Source organism: Plecotus auritus (assembly GCF_963455305.1).
Source record: "Plecotus auritus genome assembly, chromosome: 5".
Lineage (NCBI taxonomy): Eukaryota > Metazoa > Chordata > Mammalia > Chiroptera > Vespertilionidae > Plecotus > Plecotus auritus.
In genome coordinates, this window is record NC_137776.1 from 154,062,011 (window position 1) to 154,085,904 (window position 23,894).

Below are 23,894 nucleotides of genomic sequence, written 5' to 3' on the forward strand. Positions count from 1 at the left end.
AAAGGACTAGATCTGGCCCTTGACAGTATAGGGAATTCCAACCAGAAGTTCAAGTGAAGGTTTTAAGAAAAGAGAAACAACTTTTTATTTTAACGTAATTCTAGAGTTACCCAAAAAATTTGCAAAGATAATACACAGAGCTCCCTGATTCCCTACCCCCAGCTCCCTGGAATGTTAGTATTTCACATAACCTCGATATCCCTATGCAAAAATAAATGAAATGGGAGGGGGGGTTGTTCCTCATGGAAGGTGCTTCTGTGGAGTTTGCTGTCACAGAGGAAGGGGAGTAGAGTGTGTCTGAGCGACGAGCATTCAGATCCCTCAGCTCTGGAAGTGTGATTCCATCCTGGTTTCTGCACAGGGTGGATCCAATGCCATCTACTGGGCCTCCCGGCATGGCCACGTGGATACCTTGAAATTTCTCCATGAGAACAAATGCCCTTTGGATGTTAAAGACAAGGTAAGGCCACTTTTCTTAGGGACGGGGGAAGTAACTAAAGGCTGCATTTGAGCTTCGTCTTGCCACGCACCTCAGGACCGAAAGAGCAAGGATTCAGGACCCAAATCTTCCTACAGAGAATTTAATCTAGAAATTTGTTTTTGCTGGTGGCTTGGTCTAATGTTAAAATCTGCTTTTAGCTGAAATCTGCCATACAGTTGCAAGCTGTGAATTACTTCACATGAGTAACAGGAAAACTCTTAAGTTCCTGTAGAAGGACAGCCAGAAAGAGACCCGAGTCCTGAAGCTCACATTGGCTCACCATGTGCATGTCTCTTGACCACACTCTTCATCTCTGAAGTGGCTGACAAGTCACTGGCACTGGGAGGGTTCATGAGACAATGCATGTAAAGTAAGGCTTGGGCGGGGTGTGGGGGGCACACAGATGCTATAAAAATTATTGACTCAGCAAGATACCTTACTTTCACATATTCAGGTTCCATTCGGTCCATCCCACAGTCCTGCACCTGCACTTAGGTGAGAAGGATTCCTACCTTCTCACCCATTATGGGTCCTACTGTGCATCCCATCTCTGCTGCTAACACTTGCAGCAGAAGGTGTCATGTTTGGTCAGAGCTGCCACACACAGTCGTATGCATTGTGCCCTGCATCAATCTAAGAATGACATTCACATCAAAGACTAGTGTATTTATTATGGCAGTTTTCTGTCAGGTGGCAATAAGGTATCTTGTTTTGTTTTAATCAGTTTATTCTAACGATTTTTTTTTTTATTTTGGTAACTATAAGTAAAATACCTTAAGGAAGTTGCTTCTATTACTAATTCACTGAAAGCTAATAGTGATGTTTTAAAATCTCTGAGACTATAAGAAATGAGATTCTAAACATGGACAATGAAATCAGAAACGTGTTAGTTAATAAAACTGTCCATTTACATATCTGCTGGGTCATGAACCCAATATTAAAGGAAGGAGTTTTGTGTTTAAAGAAATCACATAGCTGGAAGCAACAGTCGATACAGTGTGAGGACAGCCATCACAGACCCGGGAAAGCAGTCTCACCTGCGGTTGTATGACCCACAGGGTGAGCCTGGCGTGTGGGTTTGACACCAGCTCCGTGATGGGCACTCCACCCTCAGGGTCCCTGGCCCAGGCACCATCTGGACGGAGGGAGGTGGGCACCCCCAGAAGGAAGGAAGTGGAGCCAGGTGTGTGTGGCCGGGCCTCCAGGCCAATGCCTTCCAGTCCCCACAGCCTGCTCCCGGGGGCACTCTGAATCTCTGGCTGTTTCTTTTGCAGTCTGGAGAGACAGCCCTGCACGTGGCGGCTCGCTACGGCCACGCCGATGTGGTTCAGTTACTGTGCAGCTTTGGCTCCAATCCCAATTTCCAGGACAAGGTGGGTCATGGTAGCTGGTGTCCTCCCTTCCTTCTGCTCTCTGCATGGATGTACAGGCAGACCGTGACATGGCCCAGTCCTCCCAGTTTTATCCAAGTTTCTGCTTAGATTCCAGAGGGCAGGGCCTCAAATAGAAGCACTACTAACATCCATCTATTTAACCCTCTGGACAACCCTATGAGTTGTTATTACTGTTACTATCATTCTCATTTTACAGAAGCGGAAACTGAGGCAGGGAGAGGTTCAGTATCTTGCCCAAGCTCACACAGCTCATAAGTGGGAGAGCTAGGGTTTGGGATTCGAAACCACAGGGTCTGGTTCCAGAGTCCCTGTCAGTAACCACTAACTTCTAATGGCCTCACGTAGGCAGACATAGGTGTCTAATGATGCTGACCATGAATATACAGCCTTACAACCCTATAGACCTCTCGGCCAGACCTCTCTGACTATTACAACATGGTTATCTCCGTTACTTTTGTTTGCCTCAGCAATAAAATGATGAGTTTATGTGACTCATCTTTGTCAAATGCATGGCAGATGGTGAGGCATCAAGATTGTTATGAGAATTCTTGTTCAAAGAAGTACTCTCCTACCCTCAGTCACCTCAGATGAAGTAAACGAAGCACTTTTGTAAGAAAGATGCTAAAATTCCACCTGCACTGGGGCTCGATTGTTCAAAAGAGCTGAGCTGTCGGTTCCAGTGGGTTCCTGAAGTCCTTTGTCGCGCAGATGCTGAGAATGCCAAACGCATTCAACGCACAAGCGTTGAGGAAACAAACTGAATGAAGGAAAGGCCTGTGTCTACTAATTTCAGGCTAATGTTTCACTCCAGTAGCTGTCAGCTCATTCTCTCCGTTGCCTTGACTTTGCTGCTGAGTTCAGCGGGGACTCTCGCCTTGCCTGCACTTTCTCTCTTACGATTGCACTTGTTGCCTCGGCCAGGAAGAAGAAACCCCTCTGCACTGTGCTGCCTGGCACGGCTACTACTCTGTGGCCAAAGCCCTCTGTGAAGCCGGCTGCAACGTGAACATTAAGAACCGAGAAGGAGAGACGCCCCTCCTGACAGCCTCCGCCAGGGGCTACCACGACATTGTGGAGTGTCTGGCTGAACACGGAGGCGACCTTAATGCCTCTGACAAGGTACGTTGTGGGTGAATGCATCACACTCACCGAGAAGTGATCTGGTGGGCTGGAGGGACCACAGACTTCTGCCATTAGCTTACCCAAAATGAACTTGAATACAGCAAATTGTAATTATCCTTTCTCTTCTCTGTCCCAAAGATCCCATGAACTTTTCTAGATTCTGTTTAATAATTAATATTCATTTGTGGCATGCAGCAACATTTATGAATTGGTCAGATGACTCCGGTCTCTTTTATTTTAGCCTTTTCAGCTGGGAGCAGGTACAGTGATGATCGCTGAGCCCAAAGCAATCCTCATTTAGGGCTAAAATTGGCAGTGCACTATTAATTTGTAGATAAACAAAGAAATAGGTGGCTTATTGATTTCCATCACCTGCTATTTTGTAAGACCATAAATCACTCTTATTTGTCTGAAACTCAATTCTAGACCAGGTGTTCGATTTTTAATTAAGCAAATTCAACATGATCTGTTTTTATTGTGAGCTTATACTTAAAATGAGGCTGTGATCTTGCATTATATAGCTAGATTTGGACACTGTAGTTAATTTAGTAACTGCCATTTGTGGAATATTTTCTTGGTACAGAGAAGTGGTTCTCAACTGGGGCGACCTTGTCCCCAGGGAACATTTGGCAATGACTGGAGACATTTATTGGTGTGGGCGTTACTACTGGCATCTAGTAGATAAAGACTGGTGGTGCCTCTTATTAGTATATCCTCCGACTCACAGGACAGGACTAAAATGTCAGTCAATATGCTGAGATTAAGAAACCCTAGAACAGATAAGGTATAGAAATGTTTCCAAAACCCTCTACCAGCTCCTGAACTCAGTCTGTCTGCTCACCAGGGATCCTATAAAAGGTAGAAGGAATCCTCAGGCTGGTCTCTGGTGGGATGCAGGGAGTAAGCATGTTGTGTTTGCTTTTCATACATATGACAGCCCTCGAGCATATCCCTTCCCATCACTTTCACAGCTTCTCCTGCTGTAAAGATTGCTGAGCAAATGTTCTTAAAAGTATTTTTCAACTACTTGAGAACACAGGCCATCGGAGTGCCTGTTCCTTAAGTCCTGTACAGCCAGAGACAAAAAGCAGCGCCCCGTCTTTCACCCGACGGCACCGGCCAAGGCTAGATGAACCGCGCCGATGGTCAGCAGAGTCTGATTATTCAGAGTGGAATGTATGGAGCCTCTCCCCCGCCCCCCAGGAGTAAAATGTGTGGTTTCTGATCCCCCTTCAGCCTTTGCAGTAGGGATCCTGTCGCCAATGAAACCTGGCCCGGTGGCGGCTGGAAGGGCGAGGCCAGGCCCATGTGCCAAGTGGAAGTGCTCATGGCCCCCGGTGTCTGTTGCAGGATGGACACATCGCTCTTCATCTCGCTGTGAGACGGTGTCAGATGGAGGTCATCCAGACTCTCATCAGCCAGGGAAGCTTCGTCAATTTCCAGGACAGGCACGGCAACACCCCCCTCCACGTGGCCTGCAAGGATGGCAGCGCGCCTATTGTGGGGGCCCTCTGTGAGGCCAGCTGCGATTTGGATATCTCCAACAAGGTAGGGCCGGAGAGAAAGGCCCCTGAAGGGCCTGCTGACCTGCTTCCGGATTTTGTCCAAGTTCTCTTTGCATCTCTTCATTGTTCAGTCAGTATTCCTCCTGTGGACCTTTTTTTTTTTTTGGTTAATCTTCACCTGAGGATATTTTTCCATTGATTTTTAGAGAGAAACATCCATGTGAAAGACACTCATCGATTGGTTGCCTCCCACAAGCACCCCAAACAGGGTCAGGGATCGAACCTGCAACAAGGTACGTGCCCTTGACCAGCATCGAACCCAGGACCCTTCAGTACTCGTGCCAAAGCTCTATCCACTGAGACAAACTGGCTAGGGCCATGTTCTTTTTCTTCTTTTTTTAAAAAATATATTTTTATTGATTTAAAAGAGGAAGGGAGAGGGAGATGGAAATATCAGTGATGAGAGAGAACCACTGATCAGCTGGCTCCTGCACAATCCCCACTGGGGATCGAGCCTGCAACCCAGGCATGTGCCCTTGATCGGAATCGAACCTGGGACTCCTCAGTCCTCAGGCTGATGCTTTATCCACTGAGCAAAACGGGCTAGGACGGGCCATGTTCTTTTTCGTGTGGCTCTCTACTTTCAGTCATAGCTTACATATGACTTTGAATAGTTTTGTAGAGTAACACAAAATGATTGCATTAATAAGTACTTCCTGCCTAACCTGGTTACTACATATGGGCATTGAGAGACAGACACAGAAACTGTCCACCTTAGAGGAATCCGAGAATGTGGTACAAAATTGGGGTGTCTTTCTGGAGCTCTGAGTCTTCAGGAAAACACCTACTGAGTTCTGATTTGATTGGGATTTCTAGGACCAGATTTCTCCCCTTACCTCACCCCCACGGCGAGTTTTATGGTCAGAAGTTCATTGCACCTTTTTTTGTGCTAAATAAATTTTTATGACCAAGAGGATGCTATTATTTGGTGAATAAAAAAGAAATGCAAGTAAATAATTTCATGTTCCTAGGCTGGTTTTTTAAATGTTATTATGTTGACTTTTAGAAGTTAGCTAACCCTTCCCCTTTCCCTAAATGCCATCTAAATTTTTATTACCAAATCAGATAGAACAGTTGACTATTCAGTTGGTTTTGACCCTGTGACTGTATGAATGGCAAGCACTATTCTGTGAAGATAATGTTAAAAACAAAGTCCAAGTAAAGTTATTTTGATTCATCGTGGGAAATGTTTTTTTGTTGTTTGTTTTTTTATTAATCCTTACCCAAGGATATTTTTTCCATTGATTTTTATTTTTTTTATTTAGTTTTTATTTTTTTAAAAATATATTTTATTGATTTTTTTACAGAGAGAAAGGGAGAGGGATAGAGAGTTAGAAACATCAATGAGAGAGAAACATCGATCAGCTGCCTCCTGCACACCTCCTATTGGGTATGTGCCCGCAACCAAGGTACGTGCCCTCGACCGGAATCGAACCTGGGACCCTTGAGTCCGCAGGCCGACGCTCTATCCACTGAGCCAAACCGGTTTCGGCTCCATTGATTTTTAGAGGGCATGGAAGGGAGGGGAAGAGAGAGACATCGATGTGAGAGAAACACATCAGTTGGTTGTCTCCTCCACATGCCCCAACCAGGGCTGGGGATCAAGCCTGCAACTGAGGACCCAAGACCTTTCTGTCTGTGAGCTGACACTCTGACCACTGAGCCAAACCGGCTCAGGCAGGAAATTGTTGTTTTATAAATGGCAGGCATGATGCCAGCAAAATTTTATTATGATTTGTTTGAGGTAAAAGAATTAATATCTGAAACAGGCAGAAAATTATACTTCTACCCAAAAAAAATTATTCCTGTTGCATATTATGTGATTAATTCTAGTGGAAGTTGAAATTGGTAATCCTCACATTCTAGAAATATGAAAAGGCAACATATTAGCCATTAGCTGCTGGTTGCTTTCTTAGTTTATCCCATTCTAATCTTGCCAAGTCAGTTATGTAAGTGGCTTAAGGGGAAAGCCAAATGCAATGTTAAGAAGCATCAAGACCTTGGCTTTCCTTCTAGGAGTCTTTAAATGAATAAAAAGCGGCTTCAAGGAACGTCGGGGCACTCATTTGAATACATTTAGACTTGGCCATCGTCTGCCAGCTGAGGCGTACTAACACCATGTCTCACCAATACCTCTCAGGGAGGCACCGGGTATTCTCCTCATGCCTCAGGGCAAAATAGTGCGTTTGTTAGGTATGCTCCATAAAATGCCCAGCCACAAAATCCTAGACTTTCATGCTTAAAAACAACTGGTTCAGCCCTGGCTGGTTTGGCTCAGTGGATAGAGCGTCGGCCTGCGGACTGAAGGGTCCTGGGTTTGATTCCAGTCAAGGGCACATGCCTGGGTTGCGGGCTCAATCCCCAGTAAGGGGTGTGCAGGAGACAGCCGATCAATGATTCTCTCTCATCATTGATATTTCTATCTCTCTCTCCCTCTCCCTTCCTCTCTGAAACCAATAAAAATATATTCAAGAAAGAGAAAAAAAAAACTGGTTCATTTTATAGGAAAGCCTCAACATTTTTGTGGGGGGGGGGACTCATTAGAAATCATCGACATTTTTGATACTATAGATGGCCGTGGCAGTTCATATACACCAACATAAACTTGTATTGTTATTATGTACGGCCCAGCAGTGGCACTCAGCCGATGATTTTGTCATTGAGTTGAGCTCAGCTGGAGGAAAACTCATTAGTTGCACAATTTCAACCTCCTGGATTCAGCAGCAAAGTTCAGCCCGTTCTTCAGAGCCCGCCTGGAGCAGCAGCTGCTGGAGCAGCTCCAGGTTCTGGACCTGCAGGCAGGTCCCCGCTGCCCTCAGCACCAGGCTCAGCCCACAGCAACTTCGTGGGTCTCCCACCTTCAGAAGGGCTGGTGTCAGCTTTGCCTCTATTCCTTTTGTTTTGGTTTTTTTGGAAAGATAACGGGGACTCTAGAGGAGGTTAAAAGATGTGCAGAAAAGTAAGAGGAAGGCATTATTTCCCCAGGAAGCACAGCTGGCTTCACATGGACTCACCCTAGTAACGGTCTGTCAGGATTCCCGGACACGGCACAGTGACAGCCACGCCTGCGGGCAGACTGTCGCTCCTTTCCCGCGGTGTGCCTGTTCCTTCCTTGGATTCAGTTCCCCCAGAGATAAAAATGCCATTCAGATCCCACCCCTGTCACCAGGATGTGACTGGAACTTGTCACTACCTTCCACACTCAGTGTAATAGACAGTTCTTAGTCTTCACTTTTCTCCTATGAAAATCGGGAGAGTGGCTATTGAACACGGCCATATTAGGGAACACGTGAGGGGGAAATAGATGATGCAGAGCACACAGCCCTTAACTCTTTGTTCCTTTTGTGTTGCCTCTTCTCATCAGTTAAGAGAGAGAATGCGTGTGGCACACAAGCACATGTACACACAGATGCACACACATGTACATGAGGAGCATGAGAGGATTTCATGCCAATCAAGTGTTTATCGCTGCCTGGCTCGGACAGCACTGTGCCAGCCTGTGGGAGGGAGCTTGTGGGCAGCCCAGTGATCGTTCTTGCCCTCAGGCTGCTTCTCTCTCTCTCTCTCTCTCTCTCTCTCTCTCTCTCTCTCTTTCTCTCTCTCTCTTTTTTTGCTTCTCAATGTAATAGCATCTCATGTCTCAATCACGGCTATGACAGACGCACAGGCGCTATGGAAACGCTGACATCTGGACATGAAGGAAACTAGGGAAAGCTTTTCAGGGGCAATCACTTAAAATGATTGGGACTTAGACAGATGGAGAGGGGAAACTGCAAGTTTCTGGAAATTGCAGACCGAGAGAAGCATGTGTGTGTGTCCGGAGGCTCCTGTAGCTGACATGTGGTGTAGGTACTGGGGGTGCTGCTTTCTAAGTCGCTCTAGAAGATAACAGTAGACAAAACATAAACAGGCACACACCTTGCAGCGTTATTCACAATGGCAAGGAATGGGACCACCTTCGGTGTTCCTCCACAGCGGGCTGGCGAATGACCTGTGGCATCTCCATGTCGTGGGCATTAGTCAGGTGTCTGAAAGAATGTAGTAGATTTAGTGATACATGGAAAAGTGTTCACCATCAATTGTTGGGTGCACGAAGCAGGTGACAGAATAGAATCTGGAGGATGATTACGTCTGGACTTTTTAAATAATTTATGTCCTTTTATGGATTCATGGATAAACGCTTGGAAGGAAATGCCCCAGAGTGTTAAGTAGGGCCAGCTCTGAGCAGGGGGACTTGGGGGAGGGAGTGAGTAGGGAAGGAGGACTTCTACTTTCTACCATTTGTCTTCTACGTTGCTGAGACATTTCAAATGAGCCTGTGTTAACTTCATAACCAAAAAAAACTATATTTGCAAATAAACAATGGAAGACAGAAGTACCCTAACTTTCTTGGTTCCCAGCATCTGTTGTGTCTCAATAATTTTTTCATGGTTCCCCCAGGGCAAAAGAAATACATAACAGTTCTGTTTATTAAGTAGCTCAGTCTAAACAACTTAGTAAGTCTTTATATCCTAACAAGTTCGTAGCCGTTGCAATGAGTGATTCACATAAATGGAAAGAAAACTAATAGGTTAATGTCATTCTTACATAACCACAACTATGTACTAATGGGATGTTCTCACCGCTCCTTACATCTTGGGCTCAGATTGAACATTCATTTTCTCAAAATGCTTTTGCTCCTTATCACAGTAACCGCCACGGCCCCGCTGTGTCAGTGAAAGGAAGACAGCACAACCTAATGCTGAGACCCTGCACGCCCTGGAGCTAGCAGCTCACCTGGTGTCCCAACCTGCTGGTTTCATCAGAAATTTAAAATATTTATTATGCCCCCAGGAATTGACTGCAGTGCCCGGAGGTGCCTAGTTACACAATTTGGGAGCCATAGACATTTTTTTAAAATGGTGGGCATGCCTAGCCGGTTTGCCTCAGCGGAGAGAGCGTCGGCCTGCGGACTAAAGGGTCCCGGGTTCGATTCCGGCCAAGAGCACATGCCCAGGTTTCGGGCTTGATCCCCAGTGGGGGGGCGTGCCGAAGGCAGCCGATCGATGATTCTCCCTCATCACTGATGTTTCTATCTCTCTCCCTCTCTGAAATCAATTTAAAAATTATATATATAAAAAAAGGTGAGTATGACCTCATTCGTGTGTCTTCAATGACTGTCCTCCCGTCCCTTCATCCCTTGCTGTGTCTAAATGTGAACTGTGGTGTAGATCTTTCTGGAATCTGGGGGCCTGCCCTTGAGCCCTGACTGACTGAACCCTCCTTTATGCCAGCACAGCAAGAGACTTAATTACCTTATGATAAGCCTCCCACTCTTTTTACCTTTGAAGTTACTCTTTTAACTGAAAAAAAACACTTGAGAACGTTGTGCTTGGCTTGCCTCCTTCAGGAGATGCAAGTTTCTGGAAAAGCAAGCCACGCCTCCTGCTTCTTTCTGGTGGGTCCCAGACCCCTCGCCCAAGGCTGGCCCTCGATCCTCAGGCGCCCTCAATCCTCATGCACCATCGTCAGAACTCTCTTGGGCCTTTTTGTGTCTTGCAGTATGGACGCACACCTCTGCACCTGGCCGCCAACAACGGGATTCTCGATGTGGTCCGCTACCTCTGTCTGACGGGCGCCAACGTGGAGGCGCTGACCTCGGTGAGTAGCCTTCTGGCAGGAAAAGGCGACTTCAAGCGGCTGAGGCTTGGCAGCTGCACTCTGAAGCAGATGAGCTGCTGCTAAGCTCCAGCCCCTGCGCTGCAGTGCGGGAACATGTGCCCACACAAACCGGGGTGACATCTACTTACTGCTTCCTCCTCTCCTCTCACCAGGCCCGCACTGCGCTGCCAGGAATGCCTGCTGCCTCCCAGGGGCCTTTTTGTTCCCCGTGTTATGTAACTGTGCCTTTGCCGGTTTTATTAGATGTGTGTGTTCTTTCCTAAATGCTCCCCCTCCGTGCAGGGCACTGGAGGTGCCTTGGCTATTGGAGAGGGAGGAGGAAGGGGCCCTGGGGGTGTGGGCGACAGTTGACAAGAGCTGCTGTCTCTTGTTTAGAAGCCTGGCTCTGCTAGCAGGCCTGCAAGTTATTTTTAAGTGAGATTCCTTCCGTCCCCCTCACTCCCCACTCCTCATTCCAGACCTGGCAGTGGAGTTCTTAAGACCCCAGTGATTCCAGTGTGCAGTGGAGTCTGGGAGCCGCTGAATCCTTTTCTTACCATGTCAGTAAAGGATCTAAACCATTTGCCACAAGTCCTGCCATGGTGCCTAATGCATCCCCAAAGCAAACTAGAAGCCCCGCCTGCCCATTGGAATGGGAATCTTCGGGAGCAGAGAGCCGTGACATGGGACTGTAAGCATGCCTCCTCCCAGCACCCATCTGAGCTCCCAGCTTCAGCCCAAGGTTCTGGTTCTCACCTGGGCACTTTGCCCACAGGGAGCATTGGGCAATGGCTGGAGACACTGAGGGTGTCACCAGAGGAGAAGGGGAATGCTGCTGCCATCTAGAGGTGAGGCCAGGGATGCTGCTAAAGATCCCACGGTGCACGGCACAGGCCCCCACAATGAGAATGACCCTGTGCGAAATGTCAGTCGTGCTGGGGTTGAAGAACCCTGGTTGACTGGGACCCCACGCGTGGCTCAGAGAGTGACTTGCTTTGAGAAATGGGAAGGTGTGCTGTTGAACAGACTTGGGCATTTCCCAGCTTCCCCTGGGGATGGGACTTGGTTACTGCCAAACTCTGAGAGATAGGCCCAGAGGCTTCTTGTTCTTCTTGTCTAAAAACGTTGCTTTTATTTATGTGGAAATTGCTCCTCATCATTTCTACTTTTAAATGTACAATGATTTCTAAAACTGCAGCAGAGCAGTGCCTAAGCCTCGCGTCCTCCGGGGCGGGCCGTGAACAGCCGAGTTCCCGCCTCCCATGAGGGACTGAGTCCTGCACACACAGCAGTGAGAGCGGGACCAGGGCGATGCGCAGGAGGAGCTCAGGAAATGTTAGCCACTGTCGTGCATGTTCATGGCACGAAACAAATGAACTCAATTAGTATGGAACTGCAGCCCCGTGGAAATCCCCTCACTAAAAGGTAAACACCGGCTCTAGCTGGTTTGGCTCAGTGGATAGAGTGTCGGCCTGAGGACAGAAGGGTCCCAGGTTCGATACCAGTCAAGGGCACATGCCCAGGTTGTGGGCTCGATCCCCAGCAGGGGGCGTGCAGGAGGCAGCCAATCAATGATTCTCTCTCATCATTGATGTTTCTCTCTCTCCTCTCTGCCTCTCTGAAATCAATAAAAATATATATTTTTTTAAAGTAAACACTGAAGTGCTACCCATGGACCCTTATTTATATCCTTGTTGATGTAAGGATCATCCAAAACTGTAAGAATTCTTATGCGTTTATTTGAACCAAACTTGACAATTGCAAGGAAGCAAATTCTTAATGGATTGAGAAAATGCTCCCGAGAATGGCAGTTTTGCACCCTATTTTATACATTAGAGTCATAGGAGGAAAATGTAAGGGTGTCAATTGAAACCCATTGGTGATAGAATAGGGGTGCCGAAGGATTAGGCATGCGGAAGGTGGGAGAAAGCAAGGGGGGAGGGGGGAACCTCTGAGATTGGATAAAAAGTAAAAGGAGAGACAAATACTTCTTTTACATAGGTGGGTAGAGGATAGCTAACAGTTAACAATTAACAGATAATAATAACAATTAAGGGTTCTGTGCTGTGGTGGGAGATTGTGCCCTGAGGGGTCTGGAAAAGGGGGGATACTCTGACATTCCAAACGGATGCTATCATAGATGCAAAAAAGACAATATACGGGCTCAATTAAGCTAAAGATTGCCCTGTCAGGGGAGGTAGAGGCCTAACGCAGGACTAACCGCCATGACGGTCAGTTAGAACGTTCTGATCTCAGTCCATCCTGTGTGATTACCTTAGGTCTCTGTGTTCCTAAGGCCGCCGTGCAGGCCTCCCCTGAGCTTGTCAGGTTTAGCATGCCGCCCCTTACTTGTCCACATCCTTCTTTTGCACTCACTGGAAGTCTTAGGATAGAATTGTCTGTTAAACAACCTTTCTGTCAATGCACAGCAGTGACTAGTAACTAGCATGACATCAGTGCTGAGGTTTGCCTCTGGAAGTATTTTAAGATGTTAGCTGACACTAACTGGAGTTTAGTGCCTGTCTAAAGACAATCTTTATTGTCTGCCTAATTGGAGAAGGATTCAGTTCACCAAGTAGTCTCCCTGCTAACAAGGTGCTGAGTACGATTAAAGCCGGGGGGTGCCGAGGCACCTCACTATCGGACCTCAAAACACCAATGCACAACTTCTTCCTCCTCCTCTTCCCTCCCTGCACAGTCAAGTGACATGAGGAGTCCCCTCAGAGGGAAGAAGCCGGGTGCGCTCCGTCTGGTCGCCGTCTTTGCTTCTGCCCCCTGTCCTGTTTCTGCCTCCAATGACGGAAATGGTGTGCGGAACGCACACTCTCTGTTGAGGAGGAAGGAAACTAATCCTTTTTCTCCAACAGGATGGAAAGACAGCAGAAGATCTCGCCAGGTCGGAGCAGCACGAGCATGTAGCAGGTCTCCTCGCAAGACTCCGAAAGGTGAGAGGTTCTGTTTATCAGTCTGTTTCTAAGGGCAAAGGTGTCTTTGCTCGTGTAAACTCAGAGAAGGAGGCTCTGGACTCACAGGCTGCAGGAGAGGGCAGCTCGCTGTCCTAGGCCTGTGGTTTGCAAGTCAATTTGCACATCTGTCTCAGCTACCTGTCCGTTTCTTTTCCCGTATTTGGACTGGGAGACCGCTGGGCCTCTTGACAGTTTCTGTGGCTAGTTTCCCTCCTCCCGCCCTCTCTGTAATAACTTCCCCACCCCCCCAAAGTGGAGGGAACATGAAAAAGCTGACTCTGCTCCTTCATCTTTGAGCTTGAAGACACCACACATGTTCTGGTTTGTTTCCCATCTTTGCTCTGAGGCTTCAGGGAACATGGCACAAATAAGTAAGGCAAGCGTGACTTTCCGGCCCACGTTACAGCGATGTGTGTTAAGAGACATCAAAATAGTCATGCCCTTGAAGCTGGGACGGTATGTCTGGGCTGTATCCTACAGAAATGAAAAACACAGGGGAACGTTCTAAGCTTGGAGATGTTCACTGCAGTGTTGTAAGTAATAGTGTAATAAAAACCGGAACCATCCAGCTTGCTGTAGGCGGTGGAAGTGGCCCCAGGTGTCTGACCAGTGGCGTCAGACCAAACCTGGGTTCAGCAACCTCAGTACTCGGGTTGTGGCTAGGAAAGAACTCAGAGCGAGACCCAAACTGTAAGAGAACATTTATGGGGTAAATTGCAGAGGTAGAAGAAGTAATTCCTAGAAGAAAGGGCCTTCGGAAATGAGTTATGGAGGTAAAGGAAGGGCCCTTGGAGCTTGGGAGTGAGGAAGCTAATGGTAACCTGCCTGGGGCGGGGAGGGGGGTGGGGGTAGCAGGGCGGGAGGGCAAGGCAGGGGTGAGCTCCCGGGAGGGAGAGGGCACTGGATCCTCCGTCCTAAGGGTTTTAAGGGCAGAGATTTCAGGGGAGGTCCCAGGGGAAATCTCAATAGAATATTCAGTAGCTTTCCGGTGTGTCCATTCAGGGTTGTCGTCTCCACTGATGGATTGGCCGGCACCAGGGCAGGGGGTCATTATTCCAGGCAGCTGGTCCTGACATCAGCGGTGGCTGGTTTTGTTGCTTATCTGGGCCTGGAGCTGAAATACAACTGAGGCCTAGATGTTATCTCCAGGGAGGACAGGTCAGGGGGTCCAAACCTCATGACCAGCCATATGCTAGGGGAGGAAAGGTCACCCTGGGGCTTTCCATCCTGGTGACCTTCTGTACCTGGCCCATGCCCTTGCTCTGCTCATGTCTGTCTAACTGCCTACGGCAAGATCACCAACAATCGAGTCTGGCAAATTGTCATCCAGCTATAAAGCAGAATGGTTTTCGGGCATTAAAATATTTTAGAAGAGGTTGTTTAGTAACAGGAGTTAATGCTGAGGATGTTCCTGGACTTCACAGCAGAAGATAAATTATGTGCACATTATAATCCGACCTGTGTTTTTCTAAAATGCCTGGAAAGAAAATGTTAACGGTGGTGTTTTTAGGTTTTGCTAGCGTAATTAACATTTTCTTCTTTAAACATTACTGTATTTTTCTAACTCTCCTATAATGCTTTTTCAAAAAACAAACCTTATGGAAAGGAAAAAATAATTTAGTGATTTAAGTGCTCATTGAAAAGGTATTGCTCAGTGCCCTAGCCGGTTTGGCTCAGTGGATAGAGTGTCGGCCTGCGGCCTGAAAGGTCCCAGGTTCTATTCCGGTCAAGGGCTACTGGAAGTTGCCTTTCCGTAGTGGTCCCTGGTTGCGGGGAGGCGAAGGGACACAAAGATGAGAACATTTCCCCCCAGTGCTTGGAGTTGACCTTGGGGTGTCAGAGAGAGAATAATCTATTTCACACCTTGTGCTTTGGAGGCCATGAACTGGCCACAGAGCTGGGCAGGCGGCCAGTGAGCCCTGAGCTCTCCAGGCTGCTGCAGGATTCCGTCTGTCCTTTGCTCTGGGAAGTCCAGAAAGAGATCCGTCTAGAAAGGCTTTCCTCGCCTTACTCACTTGTTCTCACAGGAAACCGGACTCAAGTTGGTGAAGCAACATGCTACCCAGGGCAGAGCGCAGACTCAGACCTGACCTAGAAGCATCTGGTCCTCAGGGGCTCCCATCTGCTTCAGTTCCCCCCACCCCCGCCCCCCGCCAGCCAGGGGCGCCCTTCTCTTCGCTGGGCTTGCCTGCTGTGGGCTGCCAGGACCACCCTCCTTGGAGCATAACCCAGGGATGTTCCCCCTCGCACTGTTCCAGGGAGATCCACGTATTTGTTTGCCTTCATCAGTCCCGCAAAGGGCTCTGGACCTCAGCTTCCTGAGGAGCCAGAAAAGGGGAGTCAGCTGCCCAGCAATTTCTGACCACACTACAGGGCGGGACTGCCTGTCCTCACAGGACTCACGGACCCCCAGCACCTCATGTGGCAGCTTCCCTCCTCTATCATGGACACCCCCTGAAGACTCGGCCCTGGATACTAATTAAATACATTCACAGGAGAAATCTGTGTAGGGACAACAGGGGGTTGGCTTTAAATGGCCGTGCCATTCCCTGTGGGTTCCAACCAAATTAGCAAAAAAGAGCTCCCTGTGTGTCCCCCTCCAGTCAGCTGACACGCCTGGAAATGTGGTTTTAAACAATGTTTGCTAGGGCAGCCTGGGGCTTTCTGCTCCTGAAGTAGAGCCACAGCCATGTTGACAGTGTGGGGCAGCAGAGGCCAGGCCAGGAGAGTGCGGGGGTTCCCCGTGTAGCCAGCGCAGGGGCCAGCCCTGGGGGGAATGAAACCTTTCAGCCGGTGCATCTGGGCACGTGGGGGTGAGGGGGGCCGAGGCTGGGTCTTGTGAGGGAAACAAACACAGCTCAGACATGAAGTGACGTGTGGGTGGTGGGTACCGGAGCCTCTGGGAAAGCCCCCCATCCACGTCTCTTTCCAGCTGTGTGCTCAGTGCCACCACATTGGGGCCTGCAATCAGCCGTGGAGGTGGTTTCTGCACCACAGGAATAGCAAACGTTAAGCATCAGGGCTGTTTTCCTGGCACGCTGGTTGGTCAGCGCACCGATGGGTCTCTAGGGTTTTAAGTACATTTTTTAAAAAATCTATATTGTTTTATTGATTTCAGAGGGGAAGGAGAGGGAGGAAGAGAGAGAAACATCAATGATGAAAGAGAATCATTGATCGGCTGCCTCCTGCATGCCCCACATTGGGGATCAAGCCCACAACCCAGGCATGTGCCCTGACTGGGAATCGAACTGATCTCCTGGTTCCTAGGTCAATGCTCAACCTCTGAGCATACCAGCTGGGCAGGTACAACGCTTTTACAAAAAAAGAGCTGCCTGACCCTTCTGCTCTCCACTGTGCTCCCCCCACCACTCAGCAAAGCCCAGGTCAGCCCTCCAAGCCTGTGCGACCCCTGTGCCGGGTCCGCCAAGCCCATCCTCCGGAGGAGGGCTGCTTGCTCTGACCGGGGAAGGAGGCACGCACACTTGGTTGCTTCAGCATCCATTCGGCTAGCAGTGCCAGTCCCATTCTTACCTGATTTGAAGATACTCGTTTCAGGAGGTTTGGGGAGCTGGCTTGTTATTACTTTGTTTGATTTTCCTTCTAATCAGATTGTCCATAAACTGATATTAAAAGTAATTGCTTTTCCTAAGCCCAAGACTAGGCAGTGAGAAAGGAGCCCAGGAATATTTTGGAGAAGAGGACAAAGTTGGGGATTTGCCCGGAATTAAAAACTCACAAGCAAGCTGCATTTGCATAATTAGGAGTTGCTGCTCCATCTGCGCAGGTTGTAATTGCATCCTGCCACGTGCGGAAAGCGCATCACCCCTCCACTTATCTGGCTTTCCCAGATTGCAGCAGGCTCGCCCCTGTCAATCAGCGGGTGTTCAGTCATCTTTCCTGAGGAGAAAGTGAAAGCTACGTTTCCGGGGTGGGGGAAGTTGCTGGAAGAAAGGAAATTGGGAACCAAGACTCATCAGGGCTTCAAAGAGCAAAACGGATACCAAATAATATTCATGTAAAAGATGTTCACAGTGTCTCTTATATGCCAAGAACTGTTCTAGGCAGCGGAGAGATCACAGTGAACAAAAGAGGCAAGACTCAGCCGATAAACAAATAAGAAAAATGCAAGATAGGGTGAATTAGGGGTTGGCAAGCGATGGCCTAGGAGCCAAAGCTGACTCACCACCTGTTTTGAAAATAAAGTTTTATTGAAACACAGCCAGACCCACTGACTACTGTCTATGGCTGGTTTCTGGATGCATGCGAGTCCCAACAAAGACCACCAGGCCCTTTACAGAAAGGTCTGCTGTCCCCTGGTGTAAGTGCGGGCGATTCAAATAGGGTGAAATGAAAGACAGGAGGGGGTGGGGTGGCAGCTATCTCCCCTGACTGGTCAGGGACTGCCTCTCCGCTGGCAACGTTTAAACCAATCCCTGAAGGACAAGACAGGGTTGGTGGAAAGCCGAGGCAAAGGTCCTGGGGCAAGAAAGGGCTGGGTGTGTCCCAGGAAACAGCCCGAGGAGGCGGGTAGGTGGGCCTGGCTAGGGAGCTTGAGCGCAGAGGTCTGGGCGGAGAATGATGCCTGAGACCATCCCATCAGAGAGGTGGGCCAGGCTTCACAGGCCTTGGTAAAGAGGGTGGGGCTTGGTTCAGGCGTACGCAGCAGGTGGGAGCAAGATCTGACTTAGGGTGTAGGAATCTACCTCTCAGGTGGACGGTGATCCCGCGGCCAGGTGAGACCGGAAGGTGCTTGGACTGGGGTTGTCCAGGCCCGAGGACTTCGTGCAGGAGTACAAACGGAGGCTCACATTCCTGTGTAAGTATTTAAAGTACGCGACTAAAGCTAACGAAGAGGGAAGACGCCTTTATGACCACCTGGAAGGCCAGTTCTGGTTTAGATTCCGGTTGATTTCCCCCGTTTTCCCAACCTGACGGCCCTGCACGAAAGAGGCCATACCCACAGATGGACACCCAGGCCTCGCAGCCTCACCCGCCGGCTCAGGGGGTGCTGTGGGAGACACAAATAGGAAAATATTTCAAGCCATGAGCCAGAATTTAGGGACCACCATAGTCCCAACTCTCCACCCCCTGGCGATGACACTGCAGTGGATGGAATTTTGTGCTCCTCCTCCAAAGAAATCGATATTCTGTCACCTCCAGAGCCTCTGTCATCAAAACCTTAGCCTCACTGGAGAGCTCACACGCTTAGGTTGATGGAGCTGCCGTTCTGGGGAGACTGGTCAGGACCCTGCTGCACCATCTAGAGGTGAAAAGTGATAATGCGGCGCCCACCACGTGGGGAGAGATTTCAGAAACTTGTCTGTCCTGTACATCTTTATCAAATTCGGTTGTATTCAGATTCTGCAAGATTTTTAGTGAGCACAGGGAGGGATCATCCTTCATGTGAGGTTAGGTTTCCTTAAAAAGGAGAAGACGCGAGACTGTTTTGTTTTTCCTGGCGTTTCATGATTATGGCAGATTCTGTCCATCTTGATAGAGAGCAGTTTCCTGATTTATCTTCCCAAAGACAAGGTGGAGTGTGAGTCAGTCCCAGCCGGGCCATCAGCTCCTGGTGGAAGGGAAGCGGGAGGGGCCGGGGCGATGTGCCAAGGCCCTGGGCAGAGGACAGGAGGGCGGGTGGGATGTCTGCTTTCCCTTTAGCCCTTTCTCACTGCCGTCCTCATCCCCCCCGATGGAGAGCGTGTGTTTGTGTGTTCGTGTGGTCATTTAGAATCCGGGACATCATAAAGCTGAGCTGTGGGCCCAGCAAAACAGAATTTTCTTGAGGGAAAAAAGATTTCTAAGGGCAGTTATTATTTGGGAAACAGCACGTGAGCTTGTAATGATTCTGAGATGAGCGGGGCCCCTTCACATGGGGACTCACTGCTTCTGATAAAGAATTAAAGTCTCGCCCTAACCGGTTTGGCTCAGTGGATAGAGCGTCGGCCTGCGGACTGAAGGGTCCCAGGTTCGATTGCGGTCAAGGGCATGTACCATGGTTGCGGGCACATCCCCAGTAGGAGGTGTGCAGGAGGCAGCTGATCGATGTTTCTCTCTCATCGATGTTTCTAACTCTCTATCCCTCTCCCTTCCTCTCTGTAAAAAATCAATAAAATATATATTTTTTTAAAAAAAAGAATTAAAGTCTCCCTCAGCGCCCTGAGGACATGTGATGCACACAGGCCACCAATCCAAGTCATTGCATAGGAAAGAGGTGCTGACATGAGACTTGCCCTTTGTTTGAAAATCCAGAGCAGGGAGGGCTTATTCAGGCATCCTCAAACTACGGCCACATGCAGCCCGCCGAGGACATTTATCCGGCCCGCCGGGTGCCGCTGCCTGTCCTGCTTAGCAGCCGACTCGTCCCGGGCGCGCAGTGCGCATAGGAATTTGTTCATAGTTTTTTTTTAAAACTATAGTCTGGCCCTCCAACGTGTCTGAGGGACAGTGAACTGGCCCCCTTTTTAAAAAGTTTGAGGACCCCTGGATCTGCTTCTATTCGCCTTTTTGTAGCAATGATTCATAACTTACTTTACACCCAACGGTCCACAAAGCAACATTGACTGGAGACCTTGCAGTAACTGGGGCGTGTCCTCCGAGTGGGACCAGCGGCCCTACTTGGATGTTCTTCAGTGCTGGTAACTCACTCCAGCCCACTCCCCTGTGAGATTCTGCCCTCAGCTTGCAAGTACATCTTTGTTTACCCCTTCTCTCCACCACCTCCCGCTTCTGAGACACCCGCCCCTCCCTGAGCAGCAGCGATGCTAGAAAGAAGGGCTGTCCGTGCCTTGGGAAAGTGCCCTGGTCTCTCTGAGCCTGGGTCCCCTCTTCTGAAAGGGAGCATGACCACAAAGGTTACCCACAAAGGTTTCTTTGCCGTTTAAGTAAGGAGTGGAAGTGACAGCACACGTAACCTGCAAGATGTCAAACGTGATGTTACTGCTGCAGACCGGAAATTCATTGGTCTCCACTCCTGGGTGCTAAAGAAAAAATAATTTATGACCCTTATTAAGGACAAGGCACATCTATTCAGGGGGCCCTGCAGGGGGGTTAGTGGCAGCGGCAAGATATCTGCTCGGCTCTGACTCCAACAAGGACAGGAAGAGATTCACAGCCAAGGAGCAGGGTGGGGTCTTTGGAAATTGCTGAGGAACCATCAAAATGAGGGGCTCTTGCTTTGGATTCTTCTCTGAGACGGTCAGCCAGGTACGGCCACTAAAGGAGGCAGAGGGGAGGCTCAGGAGAAAACCAAGTTTCTTCTACTCACTAGTCCCAGAGAGACAGGGGTCAAGAGGAGGGTCACAGAGCAGAGAAGACCCGGGCAAGGAGCTTTATTGGGGGTCAGGGTGGGGTGCACAAAGAAGGCATCAGGGACGTCACTGTTAGGGGGGTAGGAAGAGGAACTTGAGGCGGTGACCACCGTCGCACACTGGCGGTCCTGGGCAGCCGCTCATAGCCGTGCGGGGATGTTGAAGAAGAGGGGAAGAGGATGTTTTAAAGGTCACAGTACACAGACTGAGCAGGACTCCTGCTGAGGGCAGGCCAGGTGATCAGATATCACGGATGGGAGTGAGCGATTTCATCAGATATCAGCTCAGGAGAAGGGATTGTCACTAAGCCAATCCAACAGGATTCTTGCTAAAACCAGCTTAACCGGGCCAAGGACACAGCCCAAGGTTGAGACCTTGAGGGCTCAGAGGTCCTTACTGGAGTTAGGACAGATAGAGAGTCTTCCCACCAGCTGCCTCTTCCCTCTTGCTCCGTGTCTGTGGCTGGTCCAGAAAACAGGCAGGCAGATCGCCAGCCGCCTCCGGCCACCACCTCCCTGCGTGGAATTCGAAGGAGTGAGAGCAAAGCCTTGGTTCAGGGAGGCCTCTGGAAGCCCACCAGGGCCACACTGTCCGGGGGCGGGGGGCGGGGAGGAGGCATGGTTCAAGTCTCGTCAGAATGGAAGGGCCTGTGAAACTCATGCAGGCGAGAAGAACATGCCCCATTCCTTCCCACAGGACAGACGTGTTGGCCAAAGTGTCAAGGTCAACAGGGCAGGAAACAGACAGAGAAGAGCCATGAGCTCACTCGTTGCACAGCGCATCCGGGTCCAGTGACCGGATGGGAGCCGGAGCAGGTTTGCTGCCTTCCCGTGTCTCCGCAGGAGCAGACACTGGCTGCACACACAGGACCTGTGTGTTAGGACCTGTGTGTCATGAAATAGGTAGAGAACCTTCTAGTCTAACTCCCTGAGATGCTCAGAATGGGAGGTGATGCCCACGGACTCGGACTGCAATTCAGATGCTCACCACAAAGGGAAGATCAAAGGGCTGGTATTGAAGCTTAAATTAAAATGAGGGAAGGTAGCTTTGCTTCGGGAAGTCATGGGCTTATCTGCAACAGCAGACGGCACCAAGGAGATCTCCACACCCCGTGTCTTCCAGGCTGGTCAGCGCCACCCCGATAAGTTACTATCTCAGAACAGGACCTTCTCAGCTTTCTTGCTGACTTGGATAATAATTCAAGGAAATTGCTGGCGAAGTACCCCAGCCCTTTTTATCCTCAGCCGCACTTTGAGGCTAGAGGAAGCAATCAGCGTAAGAGCAACCTCATGTTCTACACATCGCTGTCCAAGCCGTGGTTTCCAACCCTGGCCAATCCAGCAATGTGCAGCTACATTTAGTGATGCCTTCTTCACCCTCCTGAAATGAAATTCACAGATAACAACGTACCTACTCAGGGAATTTTAAAAGATTAATAGAGCCCTGGCCAGTGTGGCTCAGTTGGTTGAGCGTTGTCCCATGCACCAAGAGGTTGCGGGTTCGATTCCAGGTCAGTGACACAGGGCGTGAGGGGACGTATTGAAATCGGCAGATACTCAGACCCATCCACAGAATCACCCTACAGACGCCCAAGGGTATCAAAGGGCTGGGATGGCAACTCAAACACTGCAGCAACTGCAGGCATGCTTTTCAGAAATGCATGGACAGAGCTCATGAAAGATCAGAGTTATATATGTGCATATTTCCACCAATTTATAAGATAGTTGCATTCTTGGAAAACTCAGTATGTATTAAACCATGCCCCCTCTCCAGCCACCCCTAAAAAACCCTCTGGGTCATATGTAAAGTGATGCAGGTAAGTCCTAAGCTCAGATGTTCTAAACAGGTTTATTTCCTATATAAATGCCCAGCAGACACTCAGAAATCAGCTCAGGAGAATTCTTACTGCTCAGGACCATGTTTATACACATCTGGGCACCTGGGTGCCCCACCGTAAGAACTAAAAATGTCTCTGTAGGTGGCTTAACTGCCCACCAGGGGGCAGTGTTGCCTTGTTGAGAAAGAAGCGTCACACTTCACCAATAGAAAACAGGTGGGAACTTGGTAGCCTTTGGGAGAGTCCTGAGTTTGTTAGATGAGCTTGCTTGGTTGTTAGTGGGACAAGTTAAGTGGCTGGGCAGGAAGTCAGCGCTTCCCAGGATTTAGAACTGGAAGCAGTGGTCTGGCCAGGTCTGCGATCACACTGAGACAGAAAGGAAGGCGCTTACCTCGGGCAGCTAGTCAAGTCATTTATACCACCCCTCTTTATGGAACATCACACCTGAGCCAGGTGCTCTGAGGGTCTTGTCTCCGCCCTTCCGGTCCGGGCTCGACTCTACGGGGCTACTTTGGGCTCTGGGTCTGATTCAGGACTAGCTCCACCTCTTCAGGCCTCAGCCCCACTCCCATGGGGCTACCCTAGGCTCCAACCTCCTGGACTGGGCTCAGCCGTTCTGGACTAGGCTGGGCACTTTGGCACTCGGCTTGGTTCTTAGGCAAACTGAGAGGACGAGGGAAGTGAGAGATCCGAGGGAAGTGAGAGAACGAGGATTGATTAGATCAGCTGATTGTACGACATGGTGAATGTACTAAAGCCTCTGAACGGTACACTTTAAAATGGTTAAGGTGGCGAATGGCATGTTACGTGCATTTTATGTTAGCTTTGCAAACATGTATTGAGAACAGGACGATACGGGTGAAAATCGCCGACCAGGAGGACCCAGCCAGGGGTGCGGGGCCCTGGGAACCAGCACTGCCGCCTGCTCGGGCCTTCTCTTTTGTGGTGCTAACAGACCCTCTGTCACCTGCTCAGGACACGCACCGAGGCCTCTTCATCCAGCAGCTGCGACCCACACAGAACCTGCAGCCCAGAATCAAACTGAAGCTGTTCGGCCATTCGGGCTCGGGGAAAACCACGCTGGTGGAGTCGCTCAAGTGCGGGCTGCTCAGGAGCTTCTTCCGACGGCGCCGGCCCCGGCTCTCCTCCACCAACTCCACCAGGTTCCCGCCTTCGCCCCTGGCTTCCAAGCCGGCAGGTAGGCGCCCCCACCGCGGGCCCCAGGCTCTGCAGTAGGTGCTCGGGGTTGCCCTCTCTGGGTCAGGGTCCAGGGTGAGTGGTGGCTTAGTTATGGGCGCTGGGTCCCTCCCCGGGCCGACTGGATTCCAGCGCCTTGGTGGCTGTGAGGTGTGGGCCAGCCCGGTCCTGGGCCTGGTATCCGCCCTGCTATTGCCCAGCAGTTGCAAGCCGCCCCCAGAATAGCAAGGAAAGGGCCTCGCTGAAGTTGGGGTCGCAGACACGAAAGTTCACAATTACAAACGTGCAAAAGGCAGAACTGTGCGCGTTCCACCCAGGGACCCTGCTCCTGAGGACACGGGGAGCTGGGACTAGCATGCAGCTGGCACAGACCGAATGTTGG

The 23,894-nt window shown here is 49.7% G+C and overlaps 1 protein-coding gene across 1 annotated transcript in view; it reads left to right on the forward strand.

Annotated features, from left to right (window-relative positions):
• The window catches only part of DAPK1 (death associated protein kinase 1), a 165,417-nt gene that overhangs the window by 124,675 nt on the left and 16,848 nt on the right, over window positions 1–23,894 (forward strand). The window contains exons 14-20 of the mRNA XM_080668571.1: window positions 362–460; window positions 1,756–1,854; window positions 2,797–2,994; window positions 4,348–4,545; window positions 10,104–10,202; window positions 13,070–13,147; window positions 23,291–23,513. Coding sequence (XP_080524697.1) covers window positions 362–460; window positions 1,756–1,854; window positions 2,797–2,994; window positions 4,348–4,545; window positions 10,104–10,202; window positions 13,070–13,147; window positions 23,291–23,513 — 994 coding nt within the window. The remainder of the gene's footprint in view (window positions 1–361; window positions 461–1,755; window positions 1,855–2,796; window positions 2,995–4,347; window positions 4,546–10,103; window positions 10,203–13,069; window positions 13,148–23,290; window positions 23,514–23,894) is intronic.